The sequence below is a fragment of the Dermacentor albipictus genome, chromosome 2 (genome assembly GCF_038994185.2).
Source record: "Dermacentor albipictus isolate Rhodes 1998 colony chromosome 2, USDA_Dalb.pri_finalv2, whole genome shotgun sequence".
Lineage (NCBI taxonomy): Eukaryota > Metazoa > Arthropoda > Arachnida > Ixodida > Ixodidae > Dermacentor > Dermacentor albipictus.
The window spans coordinates 72,761,971-72,783,862 of NC_091822.1; the positions used below are offsets into that span (position 1 = coordinate 72,761,971).

General features: G+C 48.7%; 1 protein-coding gene across 3 annotated transcripts in view; it reads right to left on the reverse strand.

The window, feature by feature from the left end:
- The window catches only part of LOC135908261 (astacin-like metalloprotease toxin 1), a 97,874-nt gene that overhangs the window by 11,952 nt on the left and 64,030 nt on the right, over nt 1–21,892 (reverse strand). For 2 of the 3 annotated variants that reach the window (XM_065440033.1, XM_070533672.1), the window contains 2 exons: nt 17,734–17,909; nt 16,559–16,954 (listed from right to left, as the gene is read on the reverse strand). In XM_065440033.1, the coding sequence (XP_065296105.1) occupies nt 16,728–16,954; nt 17,734–17,909 (403 nt within the window). In that variant the 3' untranslated portion in view covers nt 16,559–16,727. Of the gene's footprint in view, nt 1–16,558; nt 16,955–17,733; nt 17,910–21,892 lie in introns of those variants that run through there. The other variant, XM_065440034.1, reaches the window with a different exon arrangement.

Here is a 21,892-nt window from a genome sequence, read left to right on the forward strand (position 1 = left end):
ACAGCGGCTCCACAGCCACCGTAGTCCTCCATAAAGCAAGCAACAAAATCCCAATAAAGAAAGGCGTCAGGCAGGGAGATACGATATCTCCAATGCTATTCACAGCGTGTTTACCGGAGGTATTCAGAGACCTGGATTGGGAAGAATTGGGGACAAAAGTTAATGGAGAATACCTTAGTAACTTGCGATTCGCTGATGATATTGCCTTGCTTAGTAACTCAGGGGACCAATTACAATGCATGCTCACTGACCTGGAGAGGCAAAGCAGAACGGTGGGTCTAAAAATTATTCTGCAAAAAACTAAAATAATGCTTAACAGTCTCGGAAGGTAACAGCAATTTACAATAGGCAGCGAGGCACTGGAAGTCTTAAGGGAATACATTTACTTAGGGCAGGTAGTGACGGCGGATCCTGATCATGAGACGGAAATAATCAGAAGAATAAGAATGGGCTGGGGTGCATTTGGCAGGCATTCTGAGATAATGAACAGCAGGTTGCCATTATCCCTCTAGAGAAAAGTATATAATAGCTGTGTCTTACCAGTACTCACCTATGGGGCAGAAACCTGGAGGCTTACGAAAAGGGTTCTACTCAAATTGAGGACGACGCAACGTGCTATGGAAAGAAGAATGATAGGTGTAACGTTAAGGGATAAGAAAAAAAGCAGATTGTGTGAGGGAACAAACGCGAGTTAATGAGATCTTAGTTAAAATCAAGAAAAAGAAATGGGCATGGGCAGGAGATGTATTGAGGAGGGAAGATAACCGATGGTCATTAAGGGTTACGGACTGGATCCCAAGGGAAGGGAAGTGTAGCAGGGGGCGGCAGAAAGTTAGGTGGGCGGATGAGATTAAGAAGTTCGCAGGCACGGCATGGCCACAGTTAGTACATGAGCGGGGCTGTTGGAGAAGTATGGGAGAGGCCTTTGCCCTACAGTGGGCGTAACCAGGCTGATGATGATGATGATGATGATGATGATGATGATGATGATGATGATGAGAAGGGTATTTCTGTTTTTGTCACGTGCAATGTTGCTATATGTCGTGAGTATGTCATTATGTCGCATGTATGTCTGTTTTTATGTAAACTGTCTTTAATGTTCAATTTACCGATGACGTACACCGACCAAATAAAGCATATTAAAATACAAGACGGAGACGCCATGCCGAGTTTACACACGAAGTCGAACTTCACAGACTCTCGGGCACAGCCAAACCCCATCGTCCACACGGGGTGACTGCAGCGGTATATAATCAGTCTTCCCACAAACTTGATCCTGCTGGGGCCTCTGTTCTTGAGCTAGGCGGGACCAACTTTAATGTTGGTCCTGCCCTGAAAGTGAGAAAGGTGGTTTGCGCTGTGGAGCACGCCATTAGCCAAGTTTATCAATCCCACCGGGATGAGGCCCGCCCCCGCGTTACCCGTGTCCTCTCTTGGCTGCATCAGCGAAAATTCACTTCACTGCTTTCTGCTAAGGAACGCAGGCTTTCCGGCGGTGTACAAAAGAAAAATGCTGAACCTGCTTGACGACCAGGACAGTTACGTTCGCCTGACCCAGGACCCTGCTTTGAAGGTACAGAAAAAGTACGGAAACTCCTAGCAGAGGTGTTGCACTTCGTTTCTCCTGAGAACAAGTACTCATGCTACTCGATTCTTTTGTGTAATTGGGCACCCTCGGCGCTTTATGGCTTACCGAACATTCATAAACCAGATGTCCCTTTCAGAACCCCTGTGTATTTTACTCGTTCCCCCTTTGTACAAGCTATACGGCGTTGTGTACAGAATTTTGCCCCCTCTCGTCTGAAAAAATATAACGCATGCGTGGAACTCCCCGAATTTCGTTGCCAAAGTTCGGCATCTCGTCCTCGACGTCTACAAGGTGATAGTTTCATTTGACGTTGTGTCTCTGTTCACTTCCATATCTACTGACATGGCCGTGGAAGCGTGCTCTGCTATTCAAACGGCAACCGTAAAGGTCGCCGTTTGGTGTTTCCCACTCGAAGAGTCTCCTCAATTTTTGCCTGGGCAACACCCACTTCTGTTTTAACAAGCTCATCTACAAGGAAGTCCACGGCACACCAATGGGTGCCTCCGTCTCGCTGCTAATCTGACAATGAGATGGCTGCAGAGGCACGTGCTCGCTTCTTTCAGCCCATTTCCAATAATTTTTCTACGCCACGTTGACTGTTGGTTTTGCGTAGTAAAGTGCTCTGCTCTGAAAGTTTTCACCACGTGTCGAAACAATCAAGCAGATTACATTCAGTTCATGGTGGAGATGGAAACAAAACAGAAACTGCTTTTCTTTTTCGATGTGTTGGTGAAAAGACCCAATGGTGCATTTTCTTTCAGCGTATTCAGAAAGAGTAGGCACACAGGCCGCTACCTGAATTTCTTCTCTGTGCACCCTGACGCTCAAAAAAGGTCAGTGGTTGCCTCCCTGTTGTGCCGTACGAGCCGCATTTGCGTGACACCTGAAGACCTAAATTCTAATGTGCAGACAACCCAGAAAGACCTTTCGAAGAGCGGTTAGCCACCTGCATTCGTGCATGCTGTGGAACACCGTTTGTTCAACTCTTTCCAAGCTGGCAGTGCCCATCCGAAGAAACGCGCTTCCATTCCTTACGTGCCCTCAATAAGCGATACCTTATCAGGAGTGCTGCGTAAATGGGTAGGTGATTAATAAAGGCAAAATGCGACATCCACCCATTTCGTAGCAAATGCTACAAAGGAAACCCATACGCGTTCCTCAAAAAAAAAAGCCTCAGAGTTGAAGAAAAATTTTCCCTTTATTAATTACTTCTCTCCACCTTGCGGTTTTCCGCAGAACTACTACGTCAAACACTTGCCTTTGCTTCGTGTTGCCGACAAATTCGACTTCGCCATGCCATCTGCTAGCGGCCTGGTTAGCTCAGATGTTAGAGCGGCTGCCCCGGAAAGGCGGTGGTCCCGGGTTCGAGTCCCGGACCAGGACAAATTTTTCTTCAACTCTGAGTTATTTCTTTCGAGGAACCCATAAGGGTTTCCTTTGTAGCAATCACTACGAAATGGGTGGATGTCTGATTTTCCCTTTATTAATTACTTCTCTCCACCTTACGGGTTTGCGCAGAACTACTACGTCAAATGGGTAGGTGGCTCACGTTCCTGTACGCTAACTGAGGCATGCACTCGTTAGCGGGACGGACAAACTATCGAAGGAAGCCTTTCCTTGCGTTGTTTACAAGATACCCCGTGTGGATTGCGATTATGTCTTCATGGGGGAGAAGGGAAAGTTTAAACAGCGTCTGCGCCAACTTCAAAACCATGTAGATAAGGAAAGAGTGGCTGCAAATGCTACGGCTCAGCACGCAGCAACGACTATGCACAATATTGACTGGATGAAGTAAAGTTTAACCAGCCAGGAATGAAACGAAGTCATGTCTAAGCCTGGAGACCCTCGAGATACAATCAAGAGCGCACACGCTCAATCGAAACGAACGAATCCTCCCCCCATCTTACGCGAGGTGCAAACGCCCACATGTTGAAACCTGTTTATACAGTCACTTCCACCTTTTTCGCCCTAAGGTCAGCAAGGCTTCCGTAAGGAAGCGGAAACGTCTTCTCTTTTAATAGGTTCCACTCGATCGGTGTACGTCTTTCTTAGCCATCTCTCATCCCGGCCAGACGGGCTTCCGCCGAAATCTCGACTACACTATCTCATGTATAGCGTGTCTATAGGGAAACCCAATGGACTGTGCTTGTTACTTGACAAGGGCTGGTTCACCAGCCGAGACGTTGTAGAATACACTGTGCAAATTCTGTGCACTCTCTTTCTTCATTATTATACTACCGGGGCCAGCGTGATTTTCTTTGCCACAATAATAACGGATACCGCAGCTAACTTTTGCCATAGTTAAACAATACGCAAATGCCACGTAGCTGGACAAACCAAAGGTAATTTTCTTTGCCGTTGCATGAAGATGCTCATACTATTTTCTTCATTCCCCCTACTAAACAATTATTCTGAAATAATTATTGAGCTTCTCAAATATAATAATTATATGAGAAATCTCAATGAGAAAATTGTAGCGTAACATGAAAAAAATGGCTGTGGCTTAGGTAAGGTTAAGCCCAGGATGCGAAGCATACTAGCCTTTATTTTAGTTGTTGAACCACTGTTTAGCCTGGTGAACTGCTGTTGCTTGGCTATATTTGGTTCGGCTAGACGAAGAAACAACTCATGCATTACTTATTCGCCTTCAAGAGTGGAACGCGACAGCCTCCCCGTCGACCCGCCAAGGGGTGTAAGACAATGGGCTACAGGGCAGCGACTACGCGCCCCGCATTGGACGCGGTGAGCGTCGAGCAAACCAGCGTTCGGCGCGGCAACGAAATGTGCGCCTGAGCAAGAGACGCACGCCTTAGAAACAGCTCGTTTCTAAGGCAACACCGCATTCACTAGAGGCGCTTTTGTACCGCTTTGAACCATCGTACTCGTGGCTCAGTGGTAGCGTCTCCGTCCCACACTCCGGAGACCCTGGTTCGATTCCCACCCAGCCCGTCTTGCAAGAGTTGAGCCAAAGCCACATCTCCTCTGTCGTGACGTCACGGTGTCACGTGATTTCATGGCGACACCGCCGCGCCTGAGGAGCTGGGTTGAGCTCTCGTAATATGCTTCGCATAAAACTGCCGAAACACCTTTTGTTGCCTAACACATGCTTCATAAATGTGTATGTCCGATCTTGAAAGTAAAACCGCGAAGCAAAGTTTCGTGCATTTGCGGTGCTCTTTCCCGCTCGGAAAAACACTTCTATGTAACAGCACGTATTCAGCAACAGAGAGCTGTATTTGGAGTTCCTCTACAATTTTTTAATTGTTCGCTAAGTGATTGACCATCTTTCCCCTGGCACGTTATGAGGACGAGGAGCGAGGGAGGGTGAGGCGGAAGCCCAGCGCGCGTCAGCGTCACCTGGCACCTGGCACCTGGCGTCACCGTCGCGCCTTATCTGAAACAGCCTCTGTCGTTGTTAGCTGTAATTTTTTATGATGCCCCAAGAATTATTTCGGTACACTGTTCGCATTTTATCTACTGCAGTTAATTCAGGAATATGCCAATGATCTGATGGTGTAAAAAGCTTAGCGGCATGAATAGAAAGCGCAAATGTAACCTATTCGAGGGTGGGAAAACAAAAGTTTCAATATATTTTTCCTTCGTATCTAAGAATCATGCTGAATAACTACATTTAATAACATCTGGCGCATTGCCTGTGAGACTCTACAGCTCACAAATGAAGAATTTCATCAAAAATTCGTCATCATCATCATCCTCATCATCATACTATTTTATGTACACTGCAGGACAAAGGCCTTTCTCTGCGATCTTCAATTACCCCTGTCCTGCACCAACCGATTCCAACTAGCACCCGCAAATTTCCTCATTTCTTCTCCCCCCCCCCCCTAGTCTTCTGCCGACTTCTACTGCGGTTCCTTTTTCTTAGTACCTATTGTGTCACCCTAATGGTCCCACGGTGATATAATCTGCGCACAACATCATCCGCCCAGTGCCATTTTTTTCTCTTAATAACAATTAGAATATCGTCTATGCCCGTTTGCTCTCTGATCCAAACCGCTCTTTGTCTCTTAATGTTATGCCTAGCATTCTTCCTACCATCGCTCTTTGCGCGGTCCATACCTTGTTCTCAAGCTTCTTTGTCAGTCTCCAACTCTCTGCCCCATACGTCAGCACCTGTAAAATACACTAATTGTATAGCTTTTTTTTCAATGATAATGGTGAGCTTCCAGTCAGGAGCTCACGATGTGTGCCGTATGTGATCCAACCCATTTTTATTCTTCTGTGAAGTTTCTCCTTATGGTTGGGGTTCCCTGTGATTAGTTGATCTAGGTAAACATACTCCATCACAGAGTCTAAAGGCTTACTTGCGATCCTGAACTCTTGGTCCCTTGCCCGGTTATTCATCATTATCTTTGTCTTCTGCATATTATACCTTCAACCCTGTTCTTACACTCTCCCTGTTCAATTCCTTAATCATTTGTTGTAACTCGCCTGCACTTTTGCTGAATAGAACAATGTCATCGGTAAACCAATTACGTTGCTTAAGTGAGTGAGTGAGTGAAATAACTTTATTAGGTCCAGAGAAGACGCAGGGGAGACCCCGCGCCACCCGGCTAGTCCCACGTAGGGACCGCCAAGCCGAGCTTGACGGCCCGATCGCGGGCACTCTGGACGGCCAGGGTTTGGTCACTGAGTTCGGGGCTGCCCAACAGCGCAGCCCACCTATCCTCGCTGAAGGAGGAGCCGATGGCTTCGCAGTCCCACAACACATGGTCCAATGTTGCCCTTAGTCCACAGGCAGGGTAGTCCGCAGTGTGATATCTTTCAGGGTATATGGCATGAAGAACCGCGAGGTTAGGGTACGCAGGGGCTTGTAAAAGTCGAAGGGTAACCGCCTGCGCCCTGCATAAGGCTGGGTGCGGGAGGGGAATACCCGTCTTGGCAGATAGTAGTGTGTCGTGATTTCATTATACGTAAGCAAGGGTTCCCCGCGGGGCAGGGGGACGGCTGAGGCAGCGCGGTCAGCGAGTCCTCGCGCGGCCTCGTGTGCGCCCTCGTTAGGGTTAGAGGGAGAACCCTCAATCGACCCCAAGTGAGCGGGAAACCAAATGAGAGAATGCGGAGAGATACTTTTGGTGCTTTGGAGAATGCGGAGGGCCTGGGGGGAGACCATACCGGTTTGGTAGGCCTTAATGGCTGCCTTGGAATCACTATATATCGCCTCTCTGCGACCATCGAGCACAGCCAGCGCGATCGCAACCTGTTCGGCTACCACGGGCCTCGAAGTGCGTACCGTAGCGCAGGAAATGAGCCTTGAATTGGAGTCTACGATGGGGACGGCAAATGCCTCTTGTTGGACATATGCCGCGGCATCCACGAAGCTTGCCTCAATGTGGTTATTACGGACACGCTCGAGCAGAGCTGTACCCCTGCCTCGACGTCTGCCGACGTTGTTTGCGGGGTGCATATTGCGGGGAAGGGGCGCGATGTCCAGTTGAGACCTGATGTCGCTGGGAATCCGCACGGCGTCAGGGCACTGGTCGACAGGATTGAGACCCATCTCGTCGAGTATCTTGCGGCCCGTCGGGGTGCCGGATAGCCTAAGCAGCTGTGAGTGCTCTTGTGCCTCGATAATCTCTTCAAGCGTGTTGTGGACTCCGAGCTTCAACAGGTTTTCGGTGTGGGTGCTTGCAGGTAAGCCGAGGGCAAGCTTAAAGACTTTTCTGATGAGTGAATTGAGCTTGTTCCTCTCTGCAACATGCCAATTATGCATGGCCACCGAGTACGAAAGGTGGAAGAGAACAAAAGCATGTATAATGCGGATGAGATTGTCTTCCTTGATTCCCCGGTGCCTGTTGGCAATCCTCCGAATGAGGCCGAGAGCATTCTCTGTCTTGACGGCGATCTTTCTGAGTGCGGTTCCATTGGAACCGTTAGACTCGATGTACATCCCCAATATTCTGAGCGAGTCCACTCTGGGCACCGGAGACCCGTCACCAGTGAATAGCCGTATTTCGCTTTTGGACGCCGGTTTCCAATCACGATGGCCGCCGCCTCTGGGTCTTTTCTTGTAGAGAAGTAGCTCAGATTTTGATGGAGAACATCTGAGCCCAGTGGGGAGGAGGAAGCGCTCGGTCGCATCGATGGCGCTCTGCATGGCGGCTTCAACTTGGCCATCGCTCCCACCGACGCACCAGATGGTGATGTCATCTGTGTAGATGGTATGGTTGCAGGCACGTACCCAGGGGGGGGCCCGGGGGGGCCCGGGCCCCCCCCGAAATCAAGTGGCATACCCCCCCCTCCCCACCCTCGCCACCACTCACACATTCCTAAAGCGCCACCAGATCAATGTTGAGACTTGACAGCTGTTCATCGGTCAGCATTATGCTGCCTTTTTCACTCCTTTTAGACGGCGGTAGTTATCGGCACCTCTTGTAATGTGAAGGACAGGTTTCTCATAGATTCGGCACCCGCGCGATCAACTCGAGATGCGTTCAGTTGTCACCATCTATTCAACCGTCACGCGCACAGCTGTTGCTTTTGCTAGTTCAACCTTCTTTGTTTAGGCTGATCCTGGGACCAGGAGAGGGATGCGGCTGTTCACCTGGTCTGTACTCTCGTGGAACGAGTTGCGGCCGGAGAAAACGCCAATTGCGTTTAACTTTTCCCTTTGCTTCATTATTTTCTTGAGTTACGGCTCGCCGCGACCCTGGCAGATGTTCGGAACCATATACACGTGATATGGGTTAGATAAGGTGGGAAATAAAATAATGTGAAAGAGCGTCCATCATGAAACCCTGCAATAACCCTTAAACCCATGAGCAAGATGACTGTGGCCCGTTACCTCGTCTGTTTTTCCCTAACTGTGTAGCACTTTTCGTGCAAAATTGGCAACTGGAAACAAAGAGAAATTAAGCGATATACTAAGGGAGAGAGCCAAGGCAACAACCAAACTGCAAGCAAAAGCGAATAATAAAAAAGTTAAGCGTTGTTCATGAGACTGTTTATGGATCAACATCTTTTTATTGAAAAAGTAGAGAAAACGCCGCCGGAAGTGGAGAACAATTACTTGTTTTGAATGACGCTTCTACAGTTATCGGTCGAACCGCCTCACGTAGCCACTTCTCTGCTGTGCTTATGTGGGTGTTTTTCTAACCTTTCGCGGTGAGCGCAGTACGTCTAGAATCGCAGAGTCCTGCGCTCTACGTGGTTGTATGGGACTGGCGGCCGCACAGCGTTACGCAATTCGTGGAACTGTCAAAACTGATCAACAAGGCTAAAATAACTGATATTCGAAACTATAACATGAGAAACACTGAAGAAGCCGTAAAAAATGAACGCAGCCTGAAATCAGTAAAAAAGAAAACCTGGCATAGGACAAACCATGATGTATGCACTAAAAGATAAAAAGGGAAATATCATCAGCAATCTCGAAGATATAGTAAAAGCAGCGGAAAAATTCTAAGCTGACGTGTATACAGTACCAAGAGGAGTCACAATACCTCACTTAGAAACAGTAATGAACAGGATACAGAAACTCCTATTTGACAGAAACCACATTTGAAACCCGCAGAAACCCAGAAACCCACATTTGACAGCTTCTCCAGAGTATAAACACCTGGCATTTCCCTGGCATAGCGAATCTTGTTACACAAAGATGCTTGAGGTCTGCCTCACCAAATTACGCTGCCGCATTTCCTCCATAAATTTCTATTTATACAGGTCGGGTTTGGTTCCCTCTCCCCTTTGTTCTTTTTGTGAGGAGGAGGAGACGATACAGCACTTTCTTCTATCTTGCCGCCGCTTTGCTGCGTCAAGAAAAAGATTGTTGGAGATACCTTTTCGAAGAATTGGCCAGGACTTGACAGAAACTGCAATTCCTTCATTCGGGGCGTCCACATTGGGATTCAGCCACAGGGATGCATGCTTCGCTGTCCAAACATTCCTTACAGAATCTAAACGAATGCCCTGCTAGATTCTATTTTTTATTACTTTTAAATTAATTATTCCTCATTCAACAGCACCTTCCTGATTTTATTTTAGCCGGTAATTCAACCCTATTCAGTGCTGTTCGCATAGATATTAGGAAATTTATGCTCTATATTATTTTGGAATAATCTACCCATTTCTTGGCCAATCCCCCATCGTGGGTAGGAGCCACACGGGCCACAGGCTGCAACAACAATAACAACAACAACAACAACAACAACAACAACAACAAAGGAACAAGAGATCAGGATCGCCAGTCGTCCACTAGAGACTGTGAAGGAGCACGTTTATCTAGGTCAATTATTCACAGGCAACCCTGATCATGAGAAGGAAATTCACAGAAGAATAAAAATAGGTTGGATCGCATACGGCAGACATTGCCAGCTCCTGACTGGAAGCTTACCATTATTATTGAAAAGTAAGGTGTGCAATCAGTGCATTTTGCCAGTGCTGACATATGGGGCAAAGACTTGAGAGCAAGTTAAGGACCGCGCAAAGAGCGATCGAACGAAGATTGCTAGGCATAACGTTAAGAGAGAAAAAGAGCGGTTTGGATCAGAGAGCGAACGGGTATATACGATATTCTAATTGACATCAAGAGGAAAAAATGTAGCTGGGCAGGTCATATTATGCGCCGGTTAGATAACCGTTGGACCATTAGGATTACAGAATGGCTACCAAGAGAAGGAAAAGGCAATCGAGGAGGACAAAAGAATCGACGGAGCGATGAAATTAGGAAATTCGCGGGTGCTAGTTGGAATCGGTTGGCGCAGGACAGGGGTAATTGGAGATCGCATTGGAGGGAGAGGCCTTCATCCTGCAGTGGACATAAAACAGGATGTTGATGATGATGATGTTGATGGAGGTGGTGGGCCCCCCCCGAAAAAAAATCCTGGGTACGTGCCTGTATAATGGTTGATTCCTTGAATCTTCGCCAGCTCCTTAGAAAGCCCGATCATTGCGATGTTAAATAATGTTGGCGAGATGACTGAGCCCTGAGGCGTGCCGCGTGAACCGAGGGTGATTTCTTGCGAAAGGTATCCTTCTACCTTGAGCTTGGCAGTTCTCTGGCTAAGGAAGGATCGGACGAAGTCGTAGGCCCTCTTCCCGAGCCCGAGGCCGGCAATAGACTGGAGAATCAACTCGTGTGAGATATTGCCGAACGCCTTCTGCAGGTCTAATCCAAGGATGGCTCTGGTATCTCCCGTGCTCCGGTCGATGATCTGATGCTTTATCAGCTTCATGGCGTCCTGTGTCGAGAGGCCGGCTCTGAAACCAATCATATTGTGGGTGTACATGCCATTGGCCTCGATGTGCACCTTGAGCCGGTTGAGCAGGGCATGCTCTGCCACCTTACCGACACAGGACGTCAGGGAAATTGGTCTTAGATTCTCTATTCCTAGTGCTTTACCGGGTTTGGGGATGAGTACCGTGCAGGCCGCCTTCCACTGTGTGGGGACCTGTCCACTGCGCCAGACTTCATTAATCCTTTCAGTGAGAAAGTTGATCGACTCATCATCGAGATTCCTCAGCATCCTGTTAGTGACGCCATCTGGGCCAGGGGCAGATTTGACGTTGAGTGAGAAGAGGACATCTCGGATCTCGGCCGCGGTAAAGTCCTGGTCCAACTCCGGCACCGCAGACCCCGCGTAGTCCGGGAACTGGGTAAGGGCAGAGCTATCCGCGACCGACAGGTACCTGTCTATGAGCCCGTCGACAATCAACTCGTCCGGGGTAGAGTCCGTAGCGAGGTGGATGGCTCGCGCGAGGGATCGTCTCTGGCTGGATCTGGTGCTGCCCTCATCGAGAAGGTGTTTGAGCAGACCCCAGCTCTTGCCTGATCTGAGCTGACCCTCGAAGGATTCGCAGAGCTCATCCCATTGTTGCTTACACAGGTTCTTGCAGTGCTGCTCAATCTCCCTGTTAACCTCCGAAACTTTCTTGCGGAGCCTCCTGTTATGCTTCTGCCCCTTCCATTTCGTGAGGAGGGCTTGCTTGGTTTCCAGCAAGTGCGCCAACCTGCTATCCATCTTATCAACCTTGAGCTCAGTGACGACCTCCTTAGTTGCCGCCGCGGCGTCATCCCTGATCCCTTTGCACCGACCTTCCAAATCTGTCTCGGCCATCGGTGCGCGCTCGGCTCTGATCCTGCGGAACACGTCCCAGTCGATCAGCTTGAATTTCCTCGTCTTATAGCGGGCAATCGGGAGGTAGACTTCGATCACGTAGTGGTCACTTCCGAGGTCTAGAGACGTGTAAACCCACTTGCCCTCCCCTACGTTCTTGACAAAAGAGAGTTCTGGGGTAGTGTCCCGGCATGCGGAGTTGCCTCTCCTAGTGGGGAAGTCCTTATCGGTAATAAGGGTCAAGTCCAGCTCCATCGCAGTCTGCCACAGTTCGCGTCCCTTGGGCGTGTCATAGGTGTACCCCCACACCCTATGTGGGGCGTTGAAATCCCCGACGACGACAAGGGGGTGCCCACCTGCCTGGCCGACGGCCCTCTTGAGGAGAGAGTTCGCCCTCGCCCTGCGCAAGCTGGGGCTGCAGTATACGTTGAGGATAAAGAGGCTGTTTCTTCTGAGGCCCTTTCTGGGTGGGTTCATCAGGATTTCAGTCATGACGTACTCGATGCCATCACCAAAAGCACCGAGGTCGCGAGAGAGGCAATTGTACCTTTTGTTGACAAGGGCAGCAACTCCCCTACCTCCTGAATGGGAGGAAACTACCTGATAACCTGCGAGTTTGATAGGAGTACTAGTTGCAACTTCCTAGATAGCGATGATTTGGGGCTTAACCGTGAGAGTTCTTAAATATTGCTGCAGAAGCGGCTTCTCATTGGGAAACCCTCCGCAGTTCCATTGCCAGATACTAAAGTTCTCGTCCGCACTATCCATGGCTAGGCTGAGAGGAGGCTTGAATGGCCCTGAAAATTGTGCCCTCCGTCGGCGGTACTAGTACATGACGTCGTCCTGCGACCTGCGAAGGAGCGGGGCTGGGTTCTCTCCTGGCATCGACCTCTAATTTGCTTATTCGTTCACTGAGTGCACCTAAGCCCATTTTTGGGTGCGCTATAGCTTCCTCGACCTTTGCTAAGCTAGCCTGGATGCTGGCGAAGGCATTCTTGAGTTCTGAGAGCAATTTTATTTTCTCGTCTTCCTCTCTGTTCTCTACCGCTCGACGCTTGGGCGCGCGAGCCGCGTGGGATGTCTCGGACGTATCCATGGCGACCGGGGCCAAAGCGGGTTGCGGCGAGGAGGGTGAAAGCGCGAGCTTCCTAATCTCCGCCATCTCCGCAGCTAGCCTGCACATTTCTTGTTTAACCTGCGCGTTTTCTTTCCTCAACTGCTCGTTAACTCGTCGCAACTCCTCGAGCTCGTGTGCATGGTGCGAATCGCGAGGCGGGTCGTCACCTCTTGGACCCTTACGTCCCCCTCGAACCTTGTCGGCCCAGGAGAGCGTGAACTTGCTTCTAAGGGCGGTGGGCGTGCGGGAGCGGGACCTGGTCCGCCTCGACGTGTCGCGCCCCGGCCTGGAGCTGGAGCGAGGCCGAGAACCGGAGCGTCCCCGGGAACAGGCCCGTCCTTTGGACCCACGGCGGGAGCCGGAACGTTCCCTGGAGGTGGAGTGGCCCCTGGACACGGAACGGACTCTCGAGCGGCCCCTGGAACGGGAGCGTCCTCTGCGCTGAGCACCCGAAGTGGACGAAGCCTGGACGAGTTCCGCAGTGTCCGAGCGCGGCTGTGGGGCCGGTGACGCGGCACCGGCCATCTTGGCGCGCTCACTGCGACGACGACGCACGATGTATGGGATCTTGAACCTTTGAGCACAGTCCTTATTAGCCGTGAGATGCTGGCCACCACAGAGTTTACACTTGGGGGTACACTGATGCTGCTCATCGGGACTACGGGCACCACAGCCACGGCAAATAGCATCACCTGGATTGGGACACACGTCGGCGCAATGACCCAGGCGGCCGCGCGTATAGCACACGTCGATTTGCTTGCGGTAGAGTGAGCACTGCATGAGTAGCGGTCCATACCTTACAAAGTTTGGTACACGATGCCCGTCGAACGCGACGATGACCGTGCCGGTTTGAGCTGTTCTCTTCGCTGCTAAGGCGAGTGGATTATTGGCGTTGACAATCTTGGCATCGATGACGTCAGGGCCGTCTTGAAGAGGGATGTTGCGGATCACCCCCTTGCACGTGGAGTGTGGGGCCGTCTCGTAGGCACTGAGCTCATATACCTTGTCCGAGATGAGCATCTGCCTCATCCGGACGTAGCGGTTCGCATTCTCGCGAACAGTACTGGCAACCATAATATTTTGCTGTAGATTCGGGCATAGAGTATCTTGGCATAGATCTTCCTGACTGATGCCAGCGGCGGCGAGTATTGCGTCAGCCACCGTGACAACGCCTGTCTTAAAGATATTGAGTCCACCTCGCGGCCTGATCACAATCTTGATGTCATCTCGAGGAAGTGAGGGCATTCGTCCCGCTCGTATAACTTTGGATTTTAGCGCAGCACCGCCTGATTTGCCACGGCGCGCTCCCGGCTGGGGCGATGCCGCATTAGTGTCAGCCGTGCGCGTTTTGGCGCTAACTCTTCTGGCCCCCGCAGATTGCCAGCCTTGAACTTGGGTAACCTCTTCCGGGGAGATATCCTCCCCCGCCACTTGATTGATATTCCATCTTCAGTATGAAGCGTACCCCGCCTTCGAAGGACCAGTACGCAGCGGGCAGATGCTTCAGGAGGCGACAAGCTCGGTCTCAAAGCTCGGGCACGGGCAGGAGGCTCGTGGCCGTGGCGCGAGGCGCGTGGCCTCGGGGAGCAAAGCTTGGCAATCCTCCGTAGGCTTAGCTTGGCGGCCGCCGCCTTGCTGCTGTCAAAGCGGGTAAATCTGTGAAAAATGAACTCACAGCGCTGCGGATGGTATCTCTGAATGCCGCTTTTCGAGCTGCGTCGAATGGTGCAGATGTTCTGGCGCTTCCAGGGAGCAGTCCGCAAGAAGTCCACTTTGAATCGGGAGCTCATGTGGAACAAGTCCGCTGAGTTGGCCCCCTTGCGTTGGTCCACGTTGCTTAAGTGTTCGCCGCTGAGCCTGTCTTAAAAATTCCCAGTTTAATAGCTTGAATACTTCTTCCAAGGACTCAGTGAATAGCATTCGAGAGATTGTGCCTCCTTGTCTGACCCCTTTCTTTATGGTTACTTCCTACTTTTATTGTGTAGAATTAAGATGGCTGTGGAATCTCTGCAGATATATTTCGCGGCATTTACGTAGGCGGTCTGTATTCCTTAAATACATATTGCCTCTGTGACTGCTGGCATCTGTACTGCATCTAATGCTCTTTCCTAATCTATGAAAGCCATATAGAGAGGCTTATTGTACTCTGCGGACTTCTCGGTAACCTGATTAATGACATGGATGTGATCTATTGTAGAGCATCCCTTCCTGAAGCCAGCCTGTTCCCTTGGTTGACTAAAGTCCAGCGTTGCTCTTGTTCTATTGGAGATTATTTTGGCAAATACTTTATATAATAATGGGAGTACGCTAATGGGCCTATACTTTTTCAGGTCTTTAACGTCTCCCTTTTTGTGCTTTAGCGTAAAGTTTGCATTCTTCCAGTTTTCTGGGACCCTTACAGTTGATAGACACTACGTATAGAGAGCCGCCAGTTTTTATAGCATTAGGTCTCCTCCATCTTTGATTAAATCGACTGCTATTCCATCTTCTCCTGCCCTTTTTCCCCGTTTCATGTCTTGCAAAGCCCTTCTGACCCCAACTCAAGTTATAGGAGGAGTTTGTGTATCCTGTTCATTATTGTTTCGAATGGAGTACTCGTGAGTCCTCTCAGCACTGTAGAGGTCAGTATAGGATTCTTTTGCTGCTTTTATTACACCTTCGATATTGCTGATGATATTACCCTGCTTATCCTTCAGTGCATGCATCTTAGTTTGTCCTATCCAAGTTTTCTTCTCACTGATTTCACGCTGCGCCCATTTTTCACGGCTTCTTCAGTCTTTCTCATGGTATATTGTGAATATCACTTATTTTCGCCTTGTTGATCAGTTTTGACAGTTCCGCAAATTCTATCCTATCTCTTGAGTTGCAGACTTTCCTTCTTTGTCGTTTCTTTATTTGGTCCTTTGTTACTTGGGATAGCTTGCCAAGTGGTTGGCTTGGTGCCTTGCCTTCCACTTCAATATCTGCCTCTGAAGCCAGCCCCGTTACTGTTTCATTCATTACTTCGATGTCATCATCATCATCACTCTGTTGTAAGGCTGCGTATTTATTATCACATTTCCCACGGATGTGCATTCCACTGGGCAATGCTGAAGGAATTTATCAGTGAATATCTAGCCGGCCTAATTGTCATCCGTCGAAGCCGTAGCGGGTATATTCTTACTAAGATATGCTCATCATCTATGCACAAAGAACGCTGTCAGCTCTTTTATATCAATGCATCAAGTATTTAGCAGCCAGTGCATACCACAGCGCTCATGGAATGAAGACTTGGGCGTAGGCTATAGAAATATATCGCCGCTAAGCGAGGCTTGTTAATTGGAGAAAGTTAAAGGACCATATTTATATTTCGGAGAAAGTGCAATGTCAGTCATCAGGACAGTCACTGCAAAAGGAAAAGGATGCATCTTTAGCAATCATTGACTCAGCTATCCCAAAAGGGGTGGCCAGCGAATGCAATACTAGTGGTTTCCCTAACGACGCACCATATATCTATTCCGTCAACACCGGCATAAAGAAGACGTCTTGGTCGTCAAATGCCCATAATTCCGTTCGAAACTTTCACCGGGGCCCGTACTCACAGGAAGCTTCTATGCAATAATTGTTCTCCTGCTGGACATGATAACGAATGCAGCAGACCAATGGCAATGAGCACTTACAAACGAACAACTTTGTGAGTACGTCCCCAGATGACTGTGGCCTAACGGCTACAAGAGGAAAGACAGCGTCAGGCTTAGGCTTGCAGATGAAGTGACCTACACTCGATAATTCGCCAATGTACGCATTTAATTAGGGAGCCAAACCCACATAACACGCTGAATTTATTTTTGTATATTATAGAAGACATCATAGCGCACTCTTTGCACGTAATTCATTCCATGTTCATTTTTTTCGAGTTATTTAGAATTCAATGTCGACAACTACTCCTTGAGGCTTGCTTGAGGCGCTAGTTGGGGCAGTTGTAGAGGATGTTAACGCTGAGGATATCGGTGTCACTTAGCCCTGTTTTGTTGTAGACGGGAATCAACACCGTTCCGTCTTTTGCCGTCATAGTGGTGAGTCCTCGCTCACGGGCGAACGCATCACCACCGTATAACATGACCGAATCAGTGTCGAAAGGGACAAAGTTGTCGTTGGGGCCAGGGTGCAACTTTTGAAACTGGGATATGTACTCTGCATGAAGAGAAAATACATACATATCAGGAAGCGAAAACAAGCTCGAAACGACGTACTGCCATCTCGTACAGCCAGTGAAATGTTACCATTGTTTTAAAAATAATCACATCTGTAATAAACTTTTAATTGCAGCCAGAGTTTAAGATGGCAAGCAGCACACAAAATCTAAATTCTAACTCTCAACTTACACAGGAGAGGTTTCGCTTATTCGACACTTGTAACAGACCAAAGGAAAGCGCACGCAACAATCTATGTCTTCATCGTCACCAATTCAGGATACAAATCATGTTGAAGTGATCGCACAATTTGATTGTGAAGCATGAGAAATAAATTTTGTCTAAAAAATATTCTTTAAGGTGAAGCTTAGTTGGTCTAGACCCTAGTGTATGTGTACGTAACGTACATATGAGTAACGTCTCTCGTCCAATTGACATTATGGTCCACTGTTTACGCGCGCATTCTGGGCCAACACTCCATAACCTGTAACTGTCACACAACGGATTTAGTGTAAGCAAGAAACGCATTTAGATAGGTGCCCTGCTTTCCTCTACGAGAATTATACATCGCATCCGTCCTTCTGACCCAGAGATCTACCAGATGGAGGAATTGATGTCATGCGCGTTTTATCCGCTGCTGCAGCTTCCTCGCAAACTCAAACAATCTTGACATCCTTTGGTTTCCAACACCGCGTTGGATCTGAGTGTTTTCTTTCGTGTTGATTCATGTGACCCAGTTGACAGAGTATTCTGAGGATCTCTTTGTCCACTCGAACTTACCGGGGTCAATATTCTTCGTGATGATGGTGATGTACTCGTCCCTGTCTGGCCGCATCTGCTCGTGGAAGAACCCGACTGCGTGGAGAAGCTCATGCTCTACAATGCTCAGATAAAGGCAGCCCTGTCCGAGCGACACCAGCTGTACTCCGCGGAGATGGCCGACCGCTGCGTAGCACCTACCAGATATCGCTCAAATCAACCACCGAGAAATGAACAGGGGCATGGGGCATGTCGTTGGAAAAATCTTTGTGTAGAATTAAAAGTTCACGATCGGCATTCGGAGAATTTTTCTAATGCAAATGCTTTTAACGGTTGGTCAGTTATTGGGTCGGTAGTCCTCAGCGTATCTGCTCATGTTGTACTTGTAGCACACATGACGCATGAAGAGCCGGTTCCCTGAACGGTCTCGAATGAGAAATTTTCTCACGTAAGGCCATTTTCTTGACAGGGACCAGGAAGCATAAATTATGAGCGAAGTACATATAAAACTGAGAGCTCATGTTCAGAAAAGTCTTCATAGGCTGTTCGTAAGAGGAACTCCTGGCCGATCATGCGATTGGACATACCATAAGGAACGGAGAAGTGCAAGCAGAAAACTGATCTTACCATCTAAAATATTTGTGAGTTGGGCATCAGGGTCCTCACTAAGAAACTAGTGCTACATTTGAAGTGTTTGTAAGAGTAGATGCCACATATTTGAGATGTTGGACGTAATATTAGTTAATGCAGCAAGCACTGGCAAGCAGAATTTACGATGGAACAGCATTGTACATTCGGCCTCGTCCCTACTAGCAACAACACCGGAACGTGAGGCCGGTACGGCATTCGCGATTCTTCTGTGATAGAAATTTGTGCTAAAATTTGTGCAACAAAATTTTACGCCACAGCGAATGAACTTCCACGCCAATGACGGGAATAGATAGACATTCTTACCATTTTTCATGGTGTCACTCGGAAGCGACACTTATGTTATTTATCCGTGTCGTTCAGCTTTGTTGTTTGCCACCTGCACTGCGTTTCGTTAGGAGAGCTGAGCCCTCTCGTCTGCCGATTAATTCTTTCACTACTACGTTATTCTGAAAGCATAATAGTGTCTCAGCAATACAAATGCATGTCACTGAATTCAGATTACATTTGTAGCGTAACGTTTGCCATGTACGATAGTTTTTCATTTTTAATTCGAAAGAGTTAAGAGGAAGCTTTAGCTCGAGCCCAACTCCAACGCGGCCTATTCAAATACATGTAAAACGGAAAAGCGTTTTTTTGAGACAACCCTGGAACCGATTTCAATGGAATTTGTAGCATTTGAGAAAGAACGTTAAATTATAGTGACTGTTTGAAGCGCAATTTCGATTTAGGGCCTGAATATTGTTTAAAAGATTTTCAAATATTCGACAGTTTGAAAAAAAAATAGAAGTACGAATTTTACAAATTCATAGCTCTGCATCAAGAACAGATATTGCGGTTATGTAAACGGCATCCATTAGATCATTCGAAGCTGACAAATTCGATACGTCAATTTACATCTTACGTGAATTTGTTAGGTTGCTTACAGGGGTTCTGCAAAATCTATATTTACATATTACTAAATGTTTTGAGATTCATGTGTACCATATTGACACACTTATGTGGGGCTCCCGCACCGCAGGACGGCGCGCGCAAAGGTCGGTGCCACGAAAAACGATGAAGTGCGTAAGCTGCACGCTCTTGTTCTTACCCGCCGTTAAAGAGAAGCGTATATTTCGCAAGACCCCGTGTCCAATCTACGTTACATTTTTCTGGTGAAGGTGCGGGGTAAAACACCTTCAACTGCTTGGAGGTGCTCGATCAGCGGCAGCAGCTCAGCGTCAGCGCTCTGGTGCTCAGCCATATTTATGGCGTCGATAACGCCGACTAATCGCAAGTCATGGTCAGGGTCCGATGACGTCGTAGGGAGTGCTGCGCGCGACAAACAGTCAGCCTCACTGTGCTTCCTTCCAGATCGGTAGACAACTGTAATATCGTAGTCTTGTAAGCGAAGGCTCCGACGGGCTAGTTTGCCTGAAGGATCCTTGAGGTTGGCATGCCAGCACAGGGCGTGGGATTCGCTGACAGCCTTAAAAAGTCTACCGTACAAGTAGGGTCGGAATTTACCAATTGCCCACAAAACCGCTAAGCATTTTTTCTCAGTGGTTGAGTAGTTTTTCTCAGCTTTGGTGAGACTGCGGCTTGCATAAGCAATGGTGCGTTCCGCACCAGCTTGCCACTGCACAAGAACTGCGTCGAGACCCGCATTGCTGGCATCAGTATGAATTTCAGCGTCAGCGTCTTCGTCGAAATGAGCAAATATTGGGGGCCTCTTGCAAACGCTTGCGCATTTCATTGAACGACTGCTGCTGCTCTTCCGCCCAAATGAATGGTGCATCGTCGCGTGTAAGCCGTGCCAGAGGCTCAGCTATTCTCGAGAATCCCTCGACGACGCGCCTATAATATACGCACAAACCAAGGAAACGTTGGAGAGTCTTCTTTTCTGTGGGTGGTGAAAACTCGACGACGGCAGCTAACTTGTCGGGGCCTGGTCGCACGCCTTCAGGAGCAACATGGCGAAGAAAATTGTGCTCTTGGACCTCGAAGTAGCACTTTGCAGGCTTGATGGTGAGGCCGGTAGTATAGATCGCAGCGAGCACACTCTCGAGTGGTGCGATATGTTCGTCAAATGAGCTCCAGAACACGGCCACGTCATCCAAGTATACGAGGCAGGTTTGCCATTTCAGTTCAGCAAGCACGGTATCCATCATGCGCTGAAATGTGGCAGGTGCGGAACAGAGACCGAAGGGGAGAGCTTTGAACTTATAAAGCCCGTCAGGTGTCACAAAAGCTGTTTTTTGACGCTCCTGTTCATCAACATCGATTTGCCAATACCCTGATTTAAGATCCAACGAGGGAAAGAATTTGGCATGTTGTAGACGATCAAATGCGTCGTAGATGCGTGGCAATGGATAAACGTCGCGCTTTGTGACAGGGTTTAACTTTCTCTAGTCTACACAGAGCGTTGTGTGTTGTCTTTCGTTTTGACTAACGTCGTGTTGGAGCATCTCTTTCACCTGATGCTTTATCGCTTCCCTTTCCACTGGAGACACTGTAACGATGCTGACAAACAGGACGTGCGGACTCATCCGTAGTAATGCGGTGCTTTGTGATGGACGTGCGCCGCGCTTTGAATGACGTTGAAAAATAGTCCGCGAATTCATTCACGAGAATCAGTAGACGGTCTTTCTTATGGTCTGGCAGAGCAGCGTTAACGCGAATCTGTTCTTTTAGGTTGGGTAACTCAGATTGCTGAGACGACGCGGTTTCCAATGTAGCAATGTCAGTAACATCAGTGATTTCGCGAAGGAATGCGATTGTCGTTCCTCGCGGTACATGCCGATACTCATTGCTAAAGTTTGTTAGCAAAACAACTGAACATTAGTTTCGCACCTGAAGAAGCCCTCTGGCTATACAAATGTGGCGCTCAAGAAGCAGGGGCATGTTTGCTTCAGCAAACATGCCCCTGCTTCTGATGGGCATTCCTTTGGCGTCGTCCTCCATGTAGCATCAGACAAGGGTAAGCACGCCGCTCTTGGGTGGCAACGTGACGTGATCGTCAGCTACGCGAAGGGCGATCTCACGGGCATCGTCATTAGTGTTCGCTATGGCTCGCGTAGTAACGAAGCTGACTCTAGACTGTCACAACTCGATGATGGCACCGTTCGCCTGAATGGAATCCATGCCGAGTATAAGGTCCTTTGAACGTTCAGAAAGTGTGACGAAGTCACCGATGTACGGGATGCGCCGCATGTTGACTCGTGCCGTGCACTGGCCCATAGGAGTTATGAGATGCCCTCCTGTAGTACGAATCTGAGTTCCGGGCCATTGCGTCGAAACTTTGTTCAGTGTGCGTTGTTAGATATGGAGCTGTTTCCTGCGATTACTTCGAGTTCCCCAAACCACTTCGAATCGCACACAGCTAAATGAGGAATGCAGAAGCAGGGGTGTCACATTCCTGAGGTAGGACACTTGCAAAGAAGTTCGTACGCCGCCGGGATTAGAAGGGGCCTTCGGACAATAGAGCCCAATCGTCACCCCTCTTCGCCTTTGAAGAAGGCATTTGCCACCACTGCGGAGCCGTACCACCGGG